The following is a 20,529-nucleotide window of genomic DNA, read 5'->3' on the forward strand; positions in this document are numbered from 1 at the left end:
TTGGGGGGTGGGGGGATGGCACTTGGGATAGATGGAGCCAATCCAGCCTTCGAAGGAACCGGTATCGTTTGAGATTTGATTGTGATCACTACATTCCGTTCACAGATGCTGTCTCGTCTCTATAGGATGATCAACCCTCCATTCTGAACACTTCTTCAGCAGCTGTCCACCATCCTGGACCACTTTCAGATCCTGTAGCGCCGGGTACGAAACTCTCTTGCATACCGTCGGTGAGCTGTGTAGATTAACGAGCAGATATCTCAGCTACATCTCCTATAAAATTTCCAACACACATCTCATATCATACCCATATAGTTATATGTAGTATATGCAAATCGAAGAGAATCAACTCACCTTCCACCATCGCTTGGTAGCTTCGTTCTCCGCTATACCCTTCATGTCATTATCGAAGTCGTTACCGATATACCTCATATGCGCGATAAGGAGATTATGAGGCTCAAAGAAGTGGATAGAGTAGTCTGTTCAGCGATCAGATAGTCAGCTTCCTCCTTGCATTACTCCATGGTGTCAGGAGGCATATGCATGCGGATTTCATGCGAGACCAAACCGAAATGTGACAGATGCAGGGAAGGTGGACCTACCAACTACATGAGCCTTTCTCAATGCGCCAAGTACTTCTGGCCATACTGCCGCATGTACCTGATCATCCCCATTATGAGTCCTCTTCGTCTCTTGGAATGGAATGACATACCTTCTTATACTCCTCCAATCGTTCAGGTTTGACCCCGATGACTTGACATATCCTCTTACCTTGGTCGGTCTTGGGCAATACAGGAAAAGGGAGGTCGCTCATTGTTTGTCTATACTGTTCAGAAGACCTCTGGGTCTAAGAGCTTCTAGAATATCTATGAGTACTTCGCTGGCCGTTTGGAATTGAACTGTATACCTCGATGCGATGGAATGGGATTTGATCTTTCCGGACCGGGGAAGGATCAGTCCCACGTACACGTGGCGCGCACACGGACGCACGCACAGGCCCACCGATGATCGGTCATGTGATTTACCGGTTGGTCCTATTCAGTTGAATTGGCATCTGACATCTCACATCTCTCGAGGGGTAATACGCGCTTATACTCACTGCTGTTACCACCACCTACCTACCACCATGTCTCCCGTCCATCTGATCATGAGTCGCGGTAGATCCTCCGTTATACCAGCACGAGCACAGTATATATAAGCATGGAAAGGGGGTGTATCGAATAGCCCTTCCTTACTATCTTCTTCTCCCATTCATAGGCCGTAAGCTTTCAGGAAGATGTGGATTAAACGAATAGACAAACGCCTCGTACTCTCTAGACTCAGTCACAGACGAGTGAGATCGTATCATGACGATGCTACCTTTGGTTATAGGGTACCTGCAAAGTATCAACTGCCAGATTGTGAGTAGTCATTCATGTTATGTTAGAGTTTGATACTCAAAAATACCCGCTGAGCTGTGGTGTGTAGATACCCAAGAAGAGCTGGATAACAGGTGAGTCATTTACACTGAAACGGTAAGGTGTCATTGAGCTGACTTGTTATGATTATAATGTTAAGAAACGCGAATGCGCCTTTGTTGCGATACGTTGAATCTGTTCGTCGACATGGACATCGTGCAGCACAGATTGATCCTCTGGATCTGATGGACAGAGAGTGGGTGAATCGCCTCTCTGTCTATCATATGTTCCACTGACATATCTCGAAATTCCAGTCCGGTCGGAGCATTGGACGCCTCTCGATACGGTCTTCAGAGGACTCAATCATATCCTTTACAAGGTATTCTGCATACACCACCTTCACTCAGACCTACTACTCCTCCTTCCACAGCTGCGCCGGAACGAACCGAGACAGGAGAAGGATCGAACGTGTCCAAATCTCTTGAAGAGATCGAGAAGCATCTCATGGAAGTCTACGTTGACAAGATCGGATTTGAGTATATGCATTGTCCTGAGAAGAATGAAAGATTGTAAGTCGCTTTTTCCTCGTATGGATTACGTGTACTGACAGGTATTATTACGAAATGTCAATCTTAGGTGGTTCTCTCACCATGTCGAGACTGAAGCTTCGTCCTTTCCCGAACCATTTGAGGAGGAACGTAAGAAACAGATCTGGAAGCTGTTGATGAGGAGTGAAGAGCTGGATAGATTCTTGGGTAAAAAGTTCCCCAATTTGAAGAGATATGGTAAGCCATATTTTCTCTTTCTTGGAGGTAACCATACATTAAGACGATGATGATGATTGCATCGCTGAAAATAGGATGCGAAGGTGCCGAAAGCATGCTACCAGCCTTATCGACCTTGTTCGAGGTATCGGCCAAATCCGGCATATCCTCGATTGTCCTCTCTCTTCCGCACAGAGGTAGATTATCTTTATTATGTGATCCGGATCTATTGGACTTCTCACCCACGGCTTTGTTCGCCAAAATTAGAGGCAAAGCGGAGTTCGACCCTTCCACTGCTCCAGGTGCCACAGGCGACGTGATCAGTCATCTCTCGGCTACCCGTGATATTCCTTTCGGCAGTGACGATAAAGTAAATGTCAATGTCAAGATGTTACAGAACCCCAGTCATCTCGAGGCTGTTAATCCTGTTGCACTCGGCGTGACGAGATCGAAACAGATGGAATTGCTTAAAAGCTCTCCTAAAGAATGTCAATTAGGAGACAAAGCTATGTGCGTTCAACTACATGGTGATGCTGCTTTTGCTGGCCAGGGGGTAGTGAGTGAATCGCTGGGTCTAAGTGGGTTACCTCACTTTGGCAGTGGAGGAACAGTACACATCATTGTCAAGTGAGTGATTTGTATTCAATTCAAAAGTGCTTTAAACGTTTGCTGATCGTCCGTATTGCATGTATAGCAATAAGTATGTGATCTCTGTTTGGCTACCGCATCTGCGATCACGGAAGAGAATGTATGCTGATAGAGGTACCCTAGTATCGGTTACACCACCCCCGCTTCACTGGCCCGATCGTCCGTCTACTCCTCTGATGTGGCAAAGATGATTGGATGCCCCATACTTCACGTCAATGGTGATGACCCCGAAGCTGTCGCACGAGCCGTAGATATAGCATTTAGATATAGACAGATGTTCAGAAAAGATGTGGTCATTGATTTGATCTGTTATAGAAGATGGGGACATAATGAGCTGGATGAACCTGGTTATACCCAGCGTGAGTACTGTGTCAATCAGCCTGTAGGCACAGACAGGACAACTTACTGAAGTATGAATGAGTAATCCTAGCCAAGATGTACGAAAAGATTCGTGGGAGGAAGAGTGTTCCCGAGATCTATGAGGCTCGTCTCAAAGTGAGTCCATTCAAACCTTCCTTCGGAGGCTGCGGTTCATAGTTGACGATTGTTGATAGGAACAAGGTGTATTAACCCAAGAAAGCGCCTCTCAAGCTCGAATAACCTACAACGAACATCTAGAAGCTCAGTCCAGTCAGATGGAGAAGTATAAGCCTAAATCCGATATGTTGGAAGGCAAATGGAAGAATTACGTCTGGCCCGCTGGATCTGAGGCAGATCATCATCCTGATACTGGTGTGAATAAGGGTGAATTGACGAATATTGCGAAAGCAAGTGTCACTCTGCCTGAGAACTTTGTAAGTATTAGCTATCCATCATATCACTCGCAGAGCAACACATCTGATTTTGTTATATTGTTAGAACATACATTCAAGATTGAAACGACATATCTCATCCAGATTGAAGTCGCTGGAAAAGAAAGTGGACTTTGCCACTGCCGAAGCTATGGCTTTTGGATCTCTCCTGAAAGAAGGGTATGATGTTAGGATATCAGGTCAGGACGTGGGGCGAGGTACCTTCTCTCAAAGGTATGTTGGCAGCTCGACATTCTAAAGGAAAACTCAGCAAAAGCTGATGTCGTCTGTCATAGACACGCGATGTTCGTTGATCAGAAAACGGAGTCCTGCATTATCCCTCTTAACGAAGAGCTGGGTGAAAGTGCTGGAAAGCTTGAACTTGCCAATAGTGAGTTCGCTTGTTCACCTTGTCAGCCCTAGCTCATAGGGTTTGTCTCATCATTCAGGCTCTCTGAGCGAGATGGCTGTTCTCGGTTTCGAAGTTGGGTTATCTTGGTCGAGTCCTAAGCTGTTACCCATTTGGGAAGCTCAATTTGGTGATTTCATGAATGGTGCTCAGAGTATGATCGATACCTTCATCGTGGGAGCACAAGGTAAGCAGTCCGTTTCATGTCGTATAAGTCATCACAGTAGTAAGTGAGTGAGCGACAGCTGACCGAACTCACCTTAGCTAAATGGCTCAAGCAAAGTGGTCTCGTCATGATGCTACCTCACGGTTACGACGGTGCAGGACCTGAACATTCTTCTTGTAAAATCGAGAGGTTCTTGCAGGTATGTCAGCGACCCCCTCGAGCCAAAGAATACAGCTGATCAGTGGTCTTACTCCTTATAAGCTCTCAAATGACTCGCAGACCTCCAATACTCATGGAGACATCAACCTCACTTTCGTTAATCCCTCCACTCCTGCTCAATTATTCCATTTACTCAGAAGGCAGATGAAGAGGAACTACAGAAGACCTTTGATTATTGCTTCTCCCAAGGGTCTTTTGAGATCTCCGGTATGTTTCCTAGTGTAGCGCGTGATGTCTCGGCTTGTCACTGATGTATTGAGTCACATAGCTTGCAGCTTCTGCCTTGGAAGACATGACACCCGGAACGACCTTCCAACCGATTCTCGAAGGTCCTACTGACCCCTCGGCGAAGAGAGTCATCCTATGTTCTGGCAAACACTATTACACCCTTCTCGAGGCATTAACCAGATCCGACAAACTATCTTCGGTAAACATGGTCCGTGTAGAAGAACTATCGCCTTTCCCATATAAAGAACTTGAGAATGTTCTCTCGAAAGATGAGAACAAGGACAAAGAGATTGTTTGGGCTCAAGAAGAACCTTCCAATCAAGGTGCATGGTCTTACGTCAAACCTCGCTTGGAAGCTGTTCTTGAGAATGTAGGATACAAAGGTAAAGTAAGGTATGCCGGTAGATCCAGTGGAGCGACTACGGCTGTAGCTGTTGGGGAAAGGCATAAGACGGAAGTTGAGCAGATGATCAACGATGCTCTGGAGTAATGGGATAGACTCGGGTGTGATATGAATCATGTTAACATATGTTTGTGGATGAATGATTCGCAATGTTGGTCCCTCTTGTGTGTTTTTGGGTTGGTTTCAGATAGCCACTTGAATAGCATATGTGTGTGGAATGTGGGATTAAGCGCGCTATGACAATTACAATCCGAGGTTGATTTATCGAAATCACCTGTCAATCGCTATTCACCACTCGTCAAATTACACATCTCCATGCCCTTGACGACTGCTCGTTCATTGGCTTGTGGGGCAGAAACAACATATGTAGCTGACAATAGCAAAATCACCACCGTTATACCTGGAGCTGATTGACACGGGAATCAAATCTGGAGCAGAACATTGAGCTCGGTCGACACCCACTCCGCAGTCCTTTGATGGAAATTTGGCAGTACGAACTACTGTATGACTAAGTCAAGTGTACATATCTTACTCTCATGAACTCGAACTCTGAACCTCTCACAACACTTGATCCGGTAAAACGAGATGGAAGCTCTACGGCCGGTACAGCAACACCCGCCGCAGCAAGATGATATAGATCAACTACCACCCCCACCTGAACCGTTTCCTTTACATCAATTGGTTGGAACTTCTTCTTCTTGGAGGGTTGATGGGAATGGATCTCTTACAAGGAGTGACGGTAGCAAGGTATGTGAGAGTCATCTAACACAATTCAATCCACCGTCTCTGATGTTCAAAGGCACTTGATCTGGTCTGTAATTGTTCTTCCAGAGAGTGACTGATGCTGAACTTATGATCGCCCGGATTAGCAAAACGTCCGCAATTACCTCTCATCAGTCCAACAATCATGCATCAATGCCCTCTCCTCCCTCCCACCCGATCCATCTTACACCTACACCGCAAATGGGACCAGCTTATCCGAATCAAGTTCCCAACTATCCTCCGCCCTGACAGATCTCTTAGAAGTGACATACGAACTAGACGAGCTGCTACCACCCTCTACAGATCCTACACCCTCTGCACTACATACCGACACTTTCCCTGATACACCCCAGCCCGACGAAGATGAACCTCAGGAAAACAAAATCAAGAATTCTTTCAACGCTTTGACAAATCTGCTAGAGGGTCTGCAGGATGCTAGATTACAGGATGATGTGGAATTACCACGACAGAAAGAGTCGCAGACAGAAAGAAAAGAAGGCGAATTGCACCCTGCTATTAAAGTTGTAAGAGAAGAATTAGCTTGGCAGAGGTTGGAAAGTTTGATGTTTGCTATAATCAGCTTGTCACAAGGTGGAAGTCCATCTTTAGTCTCGGCTGAAGGACTAGCGCAGGAGCAGCATTCGGAATTGAAACAGAAAAATTCAAGTACTCCGTCAACGTTTGGAACTGATAATGGATTACCACCCTCCTATGAACAATTTTCAGACCATCAACATCGACCGGCTTCTCAAACAGATAATTTATCTTTACTACCTTCCTATCAAGATATACATTCCGACCACAACCTAGATCAGGATCAAGCTGGACCCTCTTCTCCGATCAAATCGAAACAACTGAAAGAACCGTCCCCGTCCAACGGGCCTACAGCGACGAGAGAAAAGATGTTACAGGAGCTGGACTCGCTGACCTCTGCGATCGAGAGATTATCGTCGATCGCACCGAGATTACACGATCAGAGAGTCGAACTGAAGTTGAAGCTAAAATCTCCTCGAGGAGTAGTGGATGAGAGGAGCATGAGTAAAGAAGATAAGATGAAATTGGAAAGGCAGAAGATGAAGGAATTAGAGGAGATCTGGGATAAGATTGAGAGGGCACATGGGAAAAGGAGGATCAGGGTAGAAGATGGTCAGAGAGCTGATGGAGATGGATGGGAGAAGAGGACGGTGAGTTGATCTCTATCTACCGGTGGAAAGAGCCGGAAGGCGTATATTCTAACCTTAGATAATGCGTGCTGTCAAGGAGCAGGATCATGCTGTGATGAATATGTCTGAGCTGATCTCCTGCCGATTTTTGCAATATCAGAGAGAACGGTTCATGAATCGTATTGTCGATCAAGCGGAAGCTAGAAGATTGGAAGATCAAGATTCCATGATGGGCAGTGTAGATGCTGAGTTAGCAAGAGCCAGAGATCTCAGAGATGTGAGTTCAACCTGCCACAATCAATATAGATGGAGGGAAATGACTGAATTCGTTTTTATCTTATATCAGAGAGATCACTTCCTACGTGATTTGATGGATCAATCGGGAGAACGGAGATTAGATGAGCAAGATGCGACTGTTCCAAGGGTATTTGACCGAAGAGCATCCTTGATGGAAACTTTGATGGATTACTCTTCCTCAGGTAGATTACACGATCAAGACTCCTTACCCCCTACACCTCGACATGGTGTTAATGGAGAGAAAGTGGAAGATCCTTTCGAACTTGTTACCGTCCAAGATTTTCTATTGAGTGTAGGTCCTGATCGTAGGCGTTCAATAGGCGGCGATGCGTTACTTCGATCTTCCAGTGGTGAAGGGAGTGTAGAAATGGGCAGATCAAGAAGTAATTCTGTACCTCTCGAAGATGGCTTGAGCAAGAAGAGCACTTCAGGAAGAAGTACTCCTACTGCATTCAGGAAGCTCGTTGGGCTGGTAAGAAGAGGAAGTGTCCAGTCGGGGCTAAAAGCTAGTAATGGTTTTGGTGAGCTATTTGCAATTTTGATATTTTACCGCACCTCAAACTCACTGTAAACAAACATATGTCAAGAAATGAACAACATCGCATACGTCGCCGAACACCAAGAGAACCTCCGTTCCGTGCAAATCACTTTACACGGTGTCGGCATCTCGTCAAACCTGGAATTGCAAGTCGAAAGTACTTCTTCAGATGACGAGGAAGGTATCATCACTTCTAGGAAAGATCCCTCAGTATCCATTCGAATCGCCTTACCCGCTCCGGTCGAGCCTGGACAATCAGTGATATTCACTGCTCAATCACTGTATCTCGAAGCTAAACTCATCGCTCAACCCTTGCCTCCTGCTGCAGCATCCCTTTTGCCCACATACCCGCTATCTGCACCAGAACTACGCTATATGCAAGCCAGAGCGCTTTGCTGTACTTCGTGTGATCGCGAATTATCCACTCTACCATACGGTCATTGGGACACGTCGTATAAAGATCTACCGAGTGAGCACTGGGCGGAGATGATGGAAGTTTGGATGTGTCATAACGACCCTTCCTTCACTGCTCGACTTGCTGAACGAACCAAGGAAGGATTCTGGCCTCAGGATGGGGGTGTCTTAGTTGGCGGTAGTTATCTGCTAGTCGGGAAGGAAAGGGTGAAACAGGGCACCATCCACGTTGAGAATGGAAATGATGTGAGTACTCTCCTCCCGATCATTCAGATTGCGCTTTCTTGTCGTACGCCGTTTTACACATGGGCTATAAGAAGGTCTTCATCCCCCTATCTCAGTGGATGATCCCAATTGTTCTCCTTTCCATCTCTCTTCAAGGGATGACAAGATGAAGCTCTCTGTCAGTTTCATCTCTGTCTGATCTTGTCGAGAGCGGAGGGCTGTAGATATTTGGGATAGGAGATGATCACATCTCTTTTGACTGATACAAAGGTCCTATATCAAATTTACCAGAAAGTCCAGGGATGATCAAACTTTGATTCATCATGATCTATTGGATGGAAGCTACTCCCGAGACTACATCTTGCATTTCGTGCCGAACAATTTACACGCGTCGACATGTTAACCTTTGGAACAGTTGTGGCTGACACTGATTTTGTATATAGAGCGAACCATGGAATGTCGTCTCCTGCCATTGCGGAGAAATTTTGGGCAAACAGCGGGCAAACGATGATAAGCCAGGTCACGAAACTGTCAGATTCTCGAAATGGGCTGTATCTCTCCTAGTGGAGAATGAGGAGGATGATAAGATCGAGTGAGTCTCACGGCAGCCGTGACTGAGGAATGACATGATCAACATCTGATCTTGTTGGTCTGAGGACAGATGCATCCGATCCCCACTTTCTGTCTTCGTCATCTCGGACATGCTCGAATTGTCCCAAGCTCATGCTAGTCATCGATTCATAATCTCCGAAGAGGAAACGGGCGATAAGAAAATTTACGTGAGTTACACCTTCATGTCATTATCACCCACATAGAACAGATGGATTGACCAAGTGTCGATTGGTTTGGAAAACGTAGTTATGGTTATTCAACCCTTCCGTGAAAATGTCGTACGCTCGACCAAGCGATTCATCCCCTTTGCCATCGCCGTTACGTAAATCCATAACGATAGAACACAACGAGAGGAATAGGATTTCGAGAAGATCTTCAATAGCATCTTCGATAGGAGGTAAACAACCTTCTCAACCTTCAAATCATAATGGTTTGGGTGCCGGTACGAATCAGAAAGTACTGCGGGCTTCAAAGATTATGTACAAAGTGGTTGAACCGTTATCAGAGAATGAGTGAGTTGAAAAATAACTGACCATTGTATCGAGCTGATTCCCGAAAGCTGACATGATATGATTTGACTCGATAGTTTCGAAAGTCTACCTGGATTTGGACCGGGTGGTCAAGTCGAGTCGCTCTCATATCCTTCAAATGTCTGCGAAAGATTGATCGGGACTTTGAGAGAAAGCTCGGCGGTTTACCCAATAGGAAGGAGGTCAATGGGAGCTTTCGATGTAGGATTCTTGGAAAGGAAGTAGATGTTAGATCGATAGAGATCAGAGGCTGGTCCTCGCTGATAGATTACGGGCCCGAAAGGACGGCCAGACCGATTGGCTAAACGGATATGGATGATGGGGTCGATAAGGAATACCCGGAAGGCATTCTCATCTCAAAGAATAGAGATGAGAGAACATTGGATTGTTTGACGACAAAGGAAATTTAAAAGCAAAGGAGGAATACCCAAATTGTGATTGTATCGGATTATACCCTGCACCGAATCATGAAGACGAAGAGAATCAAGGCAAAGTGGATAGTTGATTGAATTTGTATATAATGATTTTATGAAAGATTTGATAAAGCATTTTTGACGACTTCTTATACTGCATGAAGTATGATTAATTCTGTCACCGAAGTCTACGCGAATATTCAGAAATATCTATCATGGTACATTGGGAGGGACTTTGAGGATACAACGAATTTCTAGCGTAATACGCCTCGCGAGGATACTGATACTTGTCGGTACTACCTACAGTGTTGTGACCAAGTCCATGATCAGCGAAAGAATCATCACGGCTTCTGTCTAGATTTACGCTCAACAGACACTTGCGATCTTCTAAAGTTGCACTTGCCGATCTACCTAGTACTATCCTTAGGTCTATCAACTATCACCACATGCTTCTGGAACGGACCAGTCGGTGTGATATACGTAGGATCCCATTCCTCCCTATGTTCTTCGTCTCTCACCCATCGACCAATGCTCATAACCTGTTTAGGCAACGTTACCCAGAACCAGAAGAATTCGGTCCATGTGTATTGTTTGATAGAGACTAGTGGCTTGACACCATGATCGAGAGTGTAGTAGTTGTTATTGAGTCCTTGGTAGACTTCTACTTGCTTCATCGTGATTGTTTCGTCTGGGTGAGGTGCAGTGCGCTTCAGGAATTTCAGTCTTTAGTTATGTCTGGTCCAATTGTGTGCAGTCGAGAGGTCAGTCTTGTGTCGAGTTGTAGAGAATGAGTGTAACAGTCATCATAGTCAGGATTCTGTGCATGCACGTATATACTGTTTGATTCCGCGAATAAGCAACTGCCGAGGCACATGAATCGCATCGGCATCAGCTTCGCTATGGATCATCACAAAGTGAGACAGCGAGCTTCGGTTATGAGGACGATGACGATGGCGAGGATGGACGGAGCCTATGGCGTGAGAGTGACCTGCTAGTCTCGGAGCACAGGCACACATACGCTTAAGATCGGCCGACCGAACAAAGAGAAGAAGCTGTTTCCTGCTTTCCTGCTTTGCAACAGAGAACGGCCTGTGCCCTTCGTACCTGCAACAGCAGCAAGATTTGACCAACTACTGTATGTGAGGATGCAGTCGTCTGTCCGGTCCATGTTGCGTCAAAATTTAGGCGTACTTGTGGCGTTACTGGAAGCCCAGCGTTCATCGTTGACTTTCTACTCAAAGTATCTGGCATGAAGTATGCATACACATACTCATTACTATGATGTACTCGTTCCACCTAAGGATTGTACTCTACGTATGGCAGCTGCTGCTTCCCTTTTACCTTCTTTGAAGCCCGTTTCCCTTGACGCCGATAGTGATTTCTGGAAGAGATTCAGTGCATTGGGCAAATCACCTTCCATCTATACCAAGTGAAGAGGTACTCAATCAGCCTGAGATCCACATATGAAAAAGATAGGATGAACGATTCGAGGAAAGTAAGAGAGATCTACCTCAGCTAACATCCCCAGATTGTACAGGCCAACACTCTTAGCTCTCGAACAGATAGCTATGGAGGCTTCGTATGGCGAATCCTTATAATTCTCAGATTCAGAATCTCGCAGTGCTTCTTCTGATAATTGTAATGAACGTAATGACCATGATTTGGAGATCTTGATCGATTTGGCGGCATTGATCTGGGGTGAGGATTGTTTCAGAGCGTGTGAGGAGATTGTCGTCATCAACTATATCAATCGGATATGTCAGCAAAAGCTATGGGGCCAGGTTGCCTGAGCACGGTCTAAGGAAGGATCACGCACCATTGCAGCTAGACAAGTGGATAAATAACATTTGGACGCGTCAGCGAAGACACAAGACTGGGGGATTGTTAGACTGGCTCACCTTGACACCTATCTCTTACCGGAGGAGTGGCCTGGCTACCAGGAGGTAGCAACAGGGAAACAGCTTGTAAGAGCAATTGAGCTGCTAGATCATATTGTCCTTTCTTGGCATACACCTCGGACAGAGATTCCATCGTCATTCCTAATCCTCTTTTATCAACTGAACCACCTTGATCCGCATCTTCTGATATTTCCCCCGAAGGTAAGTCTACATCCCGTCCCAAGACAACCTGCTGATCTTGATTGCTGGCACCGATAGCCGGAGTGGTAGATTTAGTCAAGCCCAATTTGAGCATAGCTGTTAAAGCCGAAGACAGATAATACTCAGAAGCTTCGTTCCAATTTTCCACCTCCTTTCCTGTTGGCGTATTGATCTCATATTCAGATCTAGTTGGAGGAGTGTAGGGGGGCGCTTTTGTAGAATTGGAGATATCTAAAGATATTTGACCTAATTTCTGATACAATCCAATGCCCCTAACATGGTCTTTATCGTTTAATCTGTAACGCTGCCCTATCCATTCTCCCGAACCTTCTAATCCAGGTTGTCTAGTTGGGTTAGGACCCAGAAGATCAACGGCATTTCGTAATTCCTCGAAAGCAGTCACTCTCTGTCCCATCAGTTCTAAGACATTGGCCAGTTCGACGTATATGCCTGTTATTTTCTGTAGTGGTTCTGGTTCGAGGGCCGAGGGACCTAATGCCAAAGCTACTTCTAATGCTCTACAGAACAATGATACAATCAGCTTGCCCTCGGCTGATATATATTATGGTTAAACCAAGTAATGTAGGTCATACTCACTCCCTAAAGTATTTCTCAGATTTCATATAATCCTGTCTCAATTTCGCTTTCAACGCTGCTCGGAGCGGTATCCTCACTGCTTTAGGCCATGCCTTCAGAGTTGAGTAGAATTCCAGTCTGTCTCACATGAAGATATGAGCATTTCAAGATCGAAGATGCTAGCGATTAGTTTGATACGGTGTCGAAACCGTCACTCACAACCCATATATAGTTACTAGAGCTCCCAATCCTGCTAAACCACTGAATATCCAAGATATCTTCAATCCGCCCTTTCCACCTGTTTCGAGTCTCGATGAGTTAGGCTTATCTTCCGGCTTCTGCGATTGATCGGCTCCAGGCTGTTTGGGAGACTGATCACTTGTACTTGTGGTACTGTTCCATCTTCTGAGATGAGCGATTCCAGATGGGTAGGGGCCAGTGAAAGCTTCCACTCCCAGGATACGCTTAACGGGGATCGGAATTACAGAGCGAGCAACACTGGTCGAGCGAAATAAAGATGATGTAGCTACTCTCGACATTTTTATATGTGATGACTTGCGATGCAAAATGGGAATTGAAAAAAACAACTTATGATCAAGATTTCCAAAGAGGAATCAAGAAAGAACGTCATCACGTTGTACTCGTAACAACAGCCGATCCGGTTTCACAGACGACACGATCTTGGGTATCAAATAAGGAGCATCCTCACGACATCATGCATAGTATATGTATAATACAACGAACGTCTATCTCTCGGTCATCTCCATGACATTACATCTAACTGCCCCGATAAGTGGTATAAGAGAATGGACTGATAAGAAGGGGTATATGATAATGTTGATCAGGATTGGTGTATGAAAATGTTATCTTCGCATGTTCACGTATCAGCTACTGTACTGTAAATGAACGATCGTACTCACTTCTACAAAGGGATAGAAAGTCTCGACGTTGTTCGACTTGAAGTACTCCCCACTATGGAATGTCATCTTGTATATACCTGGTGACAGTTTGGTGTCGGGGTTCAGCAAGTCGGAACATCGTCCATCACTGTTCGTCTCTCTATGGCTCCCAACATCAGCTTTTCAGCAGCGCTGTGGAGAAAGGTTTATATATCAACTAACCCGCTAGCAAGTGTTCTTGGTGCTTCTTTAGCAGTCTCCTGACCTGTGAGGCTGAGAATGTCTAGAGAGACTTTGACTCCCGGTGCTGGTTTTCCAACCGAAGCGTCTAATACTATATGACATGAGTCAGCCATATGCGGTCAGAGCTGGTGCAGTATAGCTCACCATGGCATGTGATAGGTGATTTCGACATTGTATGCATACACTATACCAGAGATAATGATGGTTATACTTGCACGAAAGATAGGAATGCGAAGTCGATTATCTCAGAGATGAATTTCGGTTAACCATGACCAAAGTTGACTCGAGCTGACAACCTTCGATTTCTTTTGTTTTTAACATCTCTTTCGTCTAATCTCCTTTTGATTCCAAGTACCACCACTTTTCCACACTTGAACCCGACGACGTTGACAGCGAGATGGCAGGAGTAGCAAGTCCACTATCACTTTCACCGGTCCCATCTGCAAGGGGAGCTCCCAGACCATCAGCACAGTCTCACGCATCAGGTAGTCAAACTGGAAAGAATTTCGATGTTATACATTCGTACAAGAGGGCTATAGAGGATGACAAGGTGAGCCGATCAGATCACTATGAGTTCTCTACGCTATAGATTACCGTCCAGATTCTTATGGTCTGCTAGACACGATCCTGACATTGTGCATGTATAGGTCCCTCACCCTATAGCAGCTATCTTAGCTTTGGTAGAATTGATAGAAGCTTCGACTGGTGAGTCGATAGACACTCTCACAATATTCAGGTACAATTTCAAAGTGACTTGGACACTGATGAGACTGGTCCCCTCAATAACTACAGCTTCAACTGTGACTGGACTCGCCTCAGAACTGACGATAGGACGACAGGCGTTGATCAACACTCAGCCCAGTTTAGGTGTCAGAGCGGGATGTCAATTATGGGAGAGATTTTTCGCTTTATCAATGGGTGGAGAGGTGAGCTCAAGTCTATCAACCAACCCTCGTTTCGATCTATAGCAACCTTGTCATTGACTAACCCTTCGCAATTGATGGCCACAGGACTTCCCATCATATAAACGATCACTGATTTCTCAAGGTCGTTCATTCTGCGCTATAACCGCTCCTCAATGTAGAGAGAAAATAGCAGATTTGGCTGTTGGCTTCTTACGAGATGACTGTGTGGTATGTGTAGTCATTTCGACTGTACGGTATGGAATATCTTTGAAAGTCAAGCTGATTGCGTTTGCCATGTTTAGATCCTCACGCATAGTTATTCCAGGACTGTCATTCAGACTATCTTGAGAGCTCATAAGCAGCATAAGCGTATAAAAGTCTATGTGACTGGTGAGTGTATCTTCGAGTCTGATTGGGAGGGCGTGGCTGACCTTCACTGTGTTTGGTGCTTCCAGAGGCGAGACCAGCTTGTTTAGGGTAAGTTTACAATGACTACATAGTGGACAAAGCACCAAGCTAATGACTTTTCATTAAATTGATATAGTATGCGAACACATCAGGTGTTGACTGCCAACGGGATTCCATGTACAGTCGTACTTGACAGTGCGGTAGCGTACGTGATGGAGAGAGTGGATATGGTGTTAGTCGGATCAGAAGCTGTAGTGGAGAGTGGGGTGAGTGACGGAATGACATTGCCTCGCTTCTGCCGAAATACAATCAAGTCATCCTCACATATCCCTTCCATCTACTCACATCAATCTCCTCTTTTATCTTTCGCCCACACCAGAGACACTGACTGACGTTATCATGCCATCTAGGGTCTCGTATCCTCTGTGGGGACATACCAAGTCGCCCTCGTAGCCAAAGCAATGCAAAAACCATTCTACGCCTTAGCCGAATCATACAAATTCTTAAGACATTATCCCTTATCTCAAACAGATTTACCTATCCCTTCAACATCAACTACCACCTCGATCTCACCAAACGAGAAACACACAAGTAATATACCTTTGGAGTTCCCCACGCTCATACCTAATTCGCACCCTCCTGCCATCGGAGCTCATAATCCACTTAGTCGACCTACATCAGCTACTCCACAATCTAGAAGTCCCGTCGTTCCCGGTACTCCCACTGAGGGATCAGGAGCAAATAGAGTAGAAATGACAAAAGAGATGGAATCGATTAATCCAATGGTAGATGTGACTACACCTGATTTGATTGATTTTATCATCACCGATTTGGGGGCACCATTGAGTCCTACTTCCGTCAGTCAGTATTTGGTAGCTCAATTTTCGTCGTAATTACTTTACTTGTCCATGGGTAAAGGTCATTATACGTTTTTGTGTACATATAATATGCATTTTACCTTAACACCGTACAGTATATCACTTGCACATCGCGAATCGAAGGGGTTTTGAGCACATGATACATTATTTTGCGAGCTACATATGTTTATATATATGAGTAGGTAAGTATCGAAGGTCCATTTATTATTGAATCGAACTAAACTGAATTCCCAAATATCACATTCTCATCACCGTCCCGTTCTTGTCATCTTCCAAATATGCTCTACAACGAGGAATCACAAAGTTAGCACTCTTCATATATCGTCCACATAGGAAACCAAACTCACCCGATCGCAGTCATACTCTCGCCATACCTCGCAAGATACCCTCTCAATACATTCCTCTCAACGTGAGGTAATATGTCGCTCATCTGTCTCAAGTCCTCTTCTTTAACAGCAATACTACCACCGGCAAGACTCGATCTAGGTGGAGGTATATACCCTGCTCCAGCTATAGCAGCAGCACCGTCTAAGCTATTCCTTCCTGATTGGGATTGTCCATAATTCATCCTTGCTAAACCAGTATCCAAACTTGACCTTCCAGCTGCCGGTGCATCCATCAGCCCAGATGAGCTTCCCGAGCCGGAACCAGAAGGTGGAGGTGTGCACGTTCCTCTAGGTCCTCTAGGTCCCATAGGCGCACTGATTGAATTTTGCACTCTCGGAGCTGTAAGTCCACTGTCAGAGGAAGGTGTCAATGGTAATTTTTGAGGACTATTCGATCGAGGTCCAGATATAGGTAATCCCCTTATATCTTTCTTATTCACCGATGACCCTCCTCCTCCTCCTCCAATATTATTGATCTGACCAGTTGGTGGACCAAGTGATAAAGATTCTTTCTTATATCCTTTCTTGCTGATAGCACTGAAAAATCCTTTTTTGCCCGACGCGAAGCTCGCGACACTCTGCATGGACTGTGATGGTTTCAGTCCACCTCCACTCGTCGAAGAGAGGTAATGTTGTTGTTGTTGGAGTTGGGGATAAGGTAAATTGGCGGGTAAAGAAGTAGGCTGATCTTCTGGATCTAGCACACGCTGAGAGATCTCCCGAGCAGCATACGAATCTGCTCTCATGGGGAACTCCGATCCTGCGGAGACATTGCGCTGGTGCGGGGTTGGGTCATAAGGTGAGAGTTGGTATGGAAGTGGTATAGCTGAAGGGACAGAGTTGGCTCGGACACCTAGGGAGGAGAGGGCGGATGATTTGGTAGGGGCTCGATTGACTTGATTGGCTAGGTATGTAAAGACATTCATCAGTTTTCAAGTCTGCTTTTTAGCGTCCAAGGGATCTCATCACTTAGACATGGCATAGAGCTAGAGTACAACCTCGAACTCACCACTAGCAATACACCATTCCCTCAAACCTGATTCGCTCCTACTCAACTCATTTATCGCTTTCGCATACCCCTTTGCTCGATCTCCAGAATGTTTCAAACTCTTTATATTCCCATATAACATCGCGGAAGGCCATGGCCTGACCGAGATCGTCAACGTCGGAGACTGCACGTGGATATTCTCTTTTGATGTAGATGCAAAGGAGAATATAGACGATGCTTTTTGCTTTAGTTCAGGTTGAGTCGATCTTCTTCCGTTGGCAACAGCGGTATTACTCTGTATGGGTTGACTTTGACTTTGTTGCTGTGGTACTGACGGCGGAATCGATTGTCCAGGCAATGAAGTTCCCCTCTGTGGTAGCGAGGTAGGTGTCATCGGACCTCTATCGTTAGAAACTTCGGCAGCAGGTTCAAGTCTTAACGTCAAATTCTTCTTCTTATCCTTGTCGAACTTGTCGGGTTCTCCAATAGTCGGTGGTGGAGTATCTCTCGAATCGATCAACCCAATCGCATCGATCGCTCCCCCAAGCATATCCGTCAGGTCGTTGATAGTAGCGGATGAAGGGAACACCGGGGAATGTTGTCTGTCTGGTGATCTGTCCGGTCGCTTGGGTTGCGGTTTGTCCAAGTTGACTGATACTGAAGAGTTGGTAGGTCGATCGGGTGAGGGCATAGGGGAATTCGGGGTGTGTGTGATGAGCGGGAGAGTCTGCGTGATAGACTGTGGAGAAGATGTCCGACGTGGAGGTGGATTAGGCAACTGACCAAGAACATCGATATTGGTAGCGTTTGGTCTGTGATAGTCAATGAACAATCAGTATCATTATGTGGCCGAAAACACGGCTCAAACAAAGGGTACCACTCACAGTTGTCTCAAAGCACTTCTGGGAGGAGGTTCCGGACTTCTATTCGGACTAGGTGTCGATCCTCTGCGTTCACTCAAAGTAGGCGTGAAAGTACCGTCCTGCCTTGTGCCCGTGTACTTCTCCGGCGATAGCAGATTCTCTTTACTCCTACTAGGCGATGGTAGCATGGATTCTACAATCACTCCACTTGAAGTTGACGTTGAAGTAGTGACTGGTAAAGTACTTCTCCTATTTTGCTTTGTTGACAAGTCCTCATCGTCCTCATCTTCCCATAATAGTTCTCGTCCTTCTTCTTGATTCAACCCAAACTCGCTTCTGTTCGCGGGTGCACTTCGCGGCACGGTCGAGTCATAATCAAGTCCATGGGAATGGAACGAGGATGGTCCTGAGGGAGATGCATTCCTGGTGAATTGGTTGATATCAAAACCCAACCCCAACCTCGTAGTGGACGAAGTAGGCGTATGATGTGAACTTCCACCTACACTCCTACTATTAGGTGATCTCTTGGGTGTGCCCGCGACCGAACCGGAGGGTGATGATGTATGGAACGATTGATTGAGTGATAATTGAGGTGGTGGACGTATATCAGGTCTATCATTATTATTCATCGGTGCGATTGGTGTTCTATGTGAAATATATTCTTCTACTCCTATACCCGTATGACTGGTGTTAGGTCGATAAGTTGATGTAGATTGTACACTTGATCTTATATCCCAAACATTCTGCTGCTGTGGTTGTTGATTATCCAATGTGTCGTTTGTATCTTGGGGCGGGTCATCTTCAAAGTCAAACTTGCCTGGAATCTTGAAACCCACAGGCGAGTAATTACTTTCACTCGATTCGTCCCCAGATGCTTGTCCTTGTCCTGATCCACCATCTTCACCAGCTTTCTTCCATGGCGGTCTTACGGATAGATAAGAAGGAGAAGCCGAAGTGCTCTGGGCACCGTCATCCGTATTAGAATATTTTGAAGTCTCAGACCATCCTCCAGGAGACAAGTCGTTCGTCCTAATTCCACTCATACTCACATCATTAGGTGGGTAGGTGATGTTAAGCGCTTTGGATGGAAGAGCAGGATTGGGTGTTGGATCAGGGTATGAAGGTTGTGTAGGTGTCTTTTCATCTTTTGGTGAATCCATCGTCTGCGTTTGTCTATGCGTTTGTGATTGTGCTCTGAGATTCAAATTACCAAGACTTTTGGCTTCTCTTATACCCCTTGATATCCTATCGTCCGTACTGCTCATCGAACTAGGTGAGAAACTCAAACCCATCCCATGGGGAGAGATGAACTCCTCGTTCCGGAGATATCCAACGTTCTTCGAATCCCTTTCGAAGCTGCCCACAGGAGATATACCGTTGGTTGAAGGTGGATTGAGCGTTGTACGATTGTTGATGTTGGTAGAGTTAGGAGAGGATGAAGGGAAGATACCCAGAGATGAAGATGAGGAGGATGATAATGGACCTGATCCACCTATACCGGATAAAGAAGAGAAATAATAATCCAATCCACCGGCTGAAGCGTCCGTTGATCTCCTTCGACCTAGACCTGGATGAGAGGATGTATTGGGTGAAGAGGAGTATGAAGATAGATTTGGATTAATGGATGACGTTGATGATATCGCTAAGAAGAGACGTTGTATCATTCAGCTCAATGTTGATCCATTTCATTCAGTTGAATGGTCCGTTAAAGAGATAAGTTAAAGGTAAAGGCTGTGTCGATCAGATAGAAAGGGGTGAAAGATCAAAGGATGTTCGAAGGTGAATGCAAACTCACCACTTGATGATCTTATCATGTAATCACCTTGACCTTGACCTTGATCACGCAACGGAGAAGTCGAATCGCCATTGATGTTGTTGTTATTGACAGCTGAAGATAGGTAATTACCAGCTGGTGATCTGGTCAATCCAGTTTTCCTCGAAGCGGGTGTAGGAGAAGGTACTGCCATGACGATTGACGATTGATGTGCGCTGTGCTTGAGCTGGAGCTTGTGCTTGTGCTTGTGTTGAATTGTGATTGTGACAAGGTAAGGTTTGGGATGCTCTTTGGTTGTTTCGTATTGATGATCAGTGCGTTCAGAGCAGACCCGAAACGCCTTGTCTGGAAGATAATGTGGTTATAGGCTGTGTATCATGTCTATTGCGTGGGTATCATAATGACGGCTTCATCATTGTGGGTGGTATCAAGACATTATGATACACAATAGATAGATGTAGGTATGAACGATGAAGACTAGACCCGACTCAATGGGATATGAATTGCTTGATTGACTATGTCGTTACTTAC

General features: G+C 45.5%; 8 protein-coding genes across 8 annotated transcripts; 3 read left to right on the forward strand and 5 right to left on the reverse strand.

The window, feature by feature from the left end:
• Nucleotides 1-130: 130 nt before the first annotated feature.
• On the reverse strand, nucleotides 131-814 carry I203_101149 (uncharacterized protein; the record flags this gene model as incomplete). The annotated part of the gene is made up of 4 exons (XM_019146103.1): nucleotides 131-235; nucleotides 355-479; nucleotides 603-660; nucleotides 713-814. 4 exons carry the CDS (start codon nucleotides 812-814, stop codon nucleotides 131-133), a joined length of 390 nt encoding a protein of 129 aa, XP_019004662.1.
• A 462-nt stretch (nucleotides 815-1,276) lies between these two features.
• I203_101150 (oxoglutarate dehydrogenase (succinyl-transferring), E1 component) lies at nucleotides 1,277-5,112 on the forward strand (the record flags this gene model as incomplete). Its single annotated transcript, XM_065516821.1, has 15 exons — nucleotides 1,277-1,400; nucleotides 1,468-1,492; nucleotides 1,558-1,653; nucleotides 1,712-1,966; nucleotides 2,034-2,182; nucleotides 2,257-2,788; nucleotides 2,933-3,168; nucleotides 3,240-3,304; nucleotides 3,364-3,603; nucleotides 3,668-3,834; nucleotides 3,897-3,991; nucleotides 4,050-4,196; nucleotides 4,274-4,374; nucleotides 4,437-4,601; nucleotides 4,663-5,112. 15 exons carry the CDS (start codon nucleotides 1,277-1,279, stop codon nucleotides 5,110-5,112), a joined length of 2,847 nt encoding a protein of 948 aa, XP_065373639.1.
• Nucleotides 5,113-5,610: 498 nt separating this feature from the next.
• I203_101151 (uncharacterized protein) lies at nucleotides 5,611-9,791 on the forward strand (the record flags this gene model as incomplete). The annotated part of the gene is made up of 9 exons (XM_065516822.1): nucleotides 5,611-5,772; nucleotides 5,895-6,971; nucleotides 7,111-7,227; nucleotides 7,297-7,768; nucleotides 7,835-8,445; nucleotides 8,868-9,016; nucleotides 9,086-9,203; nucleotides 9,283-9,548; nucleotides 9,623-9,791. The coding sequence occupies 9 exons, from the start codon at nucleotides 5,611-5,613 to the stop codon at nucleotides 9,789-9,791; spliced, it is 3,141 nt and encodes a 1,046-aa protein (XP_065373640.1).
• Nucleotides 9,792-10,386: 595 nt separating this feature from the next.
• I203_101152 (uncharacterized protein) lies at nucleotides 10,387-10,653 on the reverse strand (the record flags this gene model as incomplete). The annotated part of the gene is made up of 1 exon (XM_065516823.1): nucleotides 10,387-10,653. One exon carries the CDS (start codon nucleotides 10,651-10,653, stop codon nucleotides 10,387-10,389), a length of 267 nt encoding a protein of 88 aa, XP_065373641.1.
• A 602-nt stretch (nucleotides 10,654-11,255) lies between these two features.
• On the reverse strand, nucleotides 11,256-13,193 carry I203_101153 (uncharacterized protein; the record flags this gene model as incomplete). Its single annotated transcript, XM_065516824.1, has 6 exons — nucleotides 11,256-11,399; nucleotides 11,490-11,720; nucleotides 11,796-11,803; nucleotides 11,878-12,596; nucleotides 12,676-12,792; nucleotides 12,874-13,193. The coding sequence occupies 6 exons, from the start codon at nucleotides 13,191-13,193 to the stop codon at nucleotides 11,256-11,258; spliced, it is 1,539 nt and encodes a 512-aa protein (XP_065373642.1).
• A 238-nt stretch (nucleotides 13,194-13,431) lies between these two features.
• On the reverse strand, nucleotides 13,432-13,968 carry I203_101154 (hydroxyisourate hydrolase; the record flags this gene model as incomplete). Its single annotated transcript, XM_065516825.1, has 4 exons — nucleotides 13,432-13,521; nucleotides 13,575-13,713; nucleotides 13,776-13,887; nucleotides 13,941-13,968. 4 exons carry the CDS (start codon nucleotides 13,966-13,968, stop codon nucleotides 13,432-13,434), a joined length of 369 nt encoding a protein of 122 aa, XP_065373643.1.
• A 225-nt stretch (nucleotides 13,969-14,193) lies between these two features.
• On the forward strand, nucleotides 14,194-16,002 carry I203_101155 (uncharacterized protein; the record flags this gene model as incomplete). The annotated part of the gene is made up of 8 exons (XM_019146108.1): nucleotides 14,194-14,346; nucleotides 14,444-14,501; nucleotides 14,589-14,722; nucleotides 14,807-14,929; nucleotides 15,004-15,091; nucleotides 15,157-15,178; nucleotides 15,246-15,375; nucleotides 15,520-16,002. The coding sequence occupies 8 exons, from the start codon at nucleotides 14,194-14,196 to the stop codon at nucleotides 16,000-16,002; spliced, it is 1,191 nt and encodes a 396-aa protein (XP_019004667.1).
• A 222-nt stretch (nucleotides 16,003-16,224) lies between these two features.
• On the reverse strand, nucleotides 16,225-20,191 carry I203_101156 (uncharacterized protein; the record flags this gene model as incomplete). The annotated part of the gene is made up of 5 exons (XM_019146109.1): nucleotides 16,225-16,270; nucleotides 16,335-17,277; nucleotides 17,383-18,173; nucleotides 18,246-19,866; nucleotides 20,020-20,191. The coding sequence occupies 5 exons, from the start codon at nucleotides 20,189-20,191 to the stop codon at nucleotides 16,225-16,227; spliced, it is 3,573 nt and encodes a 1,190-aa protein (XP_019004668.1).
• Nucleotides 20,192-20,529: the final 338 nt, after the last annotated feature.

This window comes from Kwoniella mangroviensis (genome assembly GCF_000507465.2).
Source record: "Kwoniella mangroviensis CBS 8507 chromosome 1 map unlocalized Ctg01, whole genome shotgun sequence".
In the NCBI taxonomy this organism is placed as follows: Eukaryota; Fungi; Basidiomycota; class Tremellomycetes; order Tremellales; family Cryptococcaceae; genus Kwoniella; species Kwoniella mangrovensis.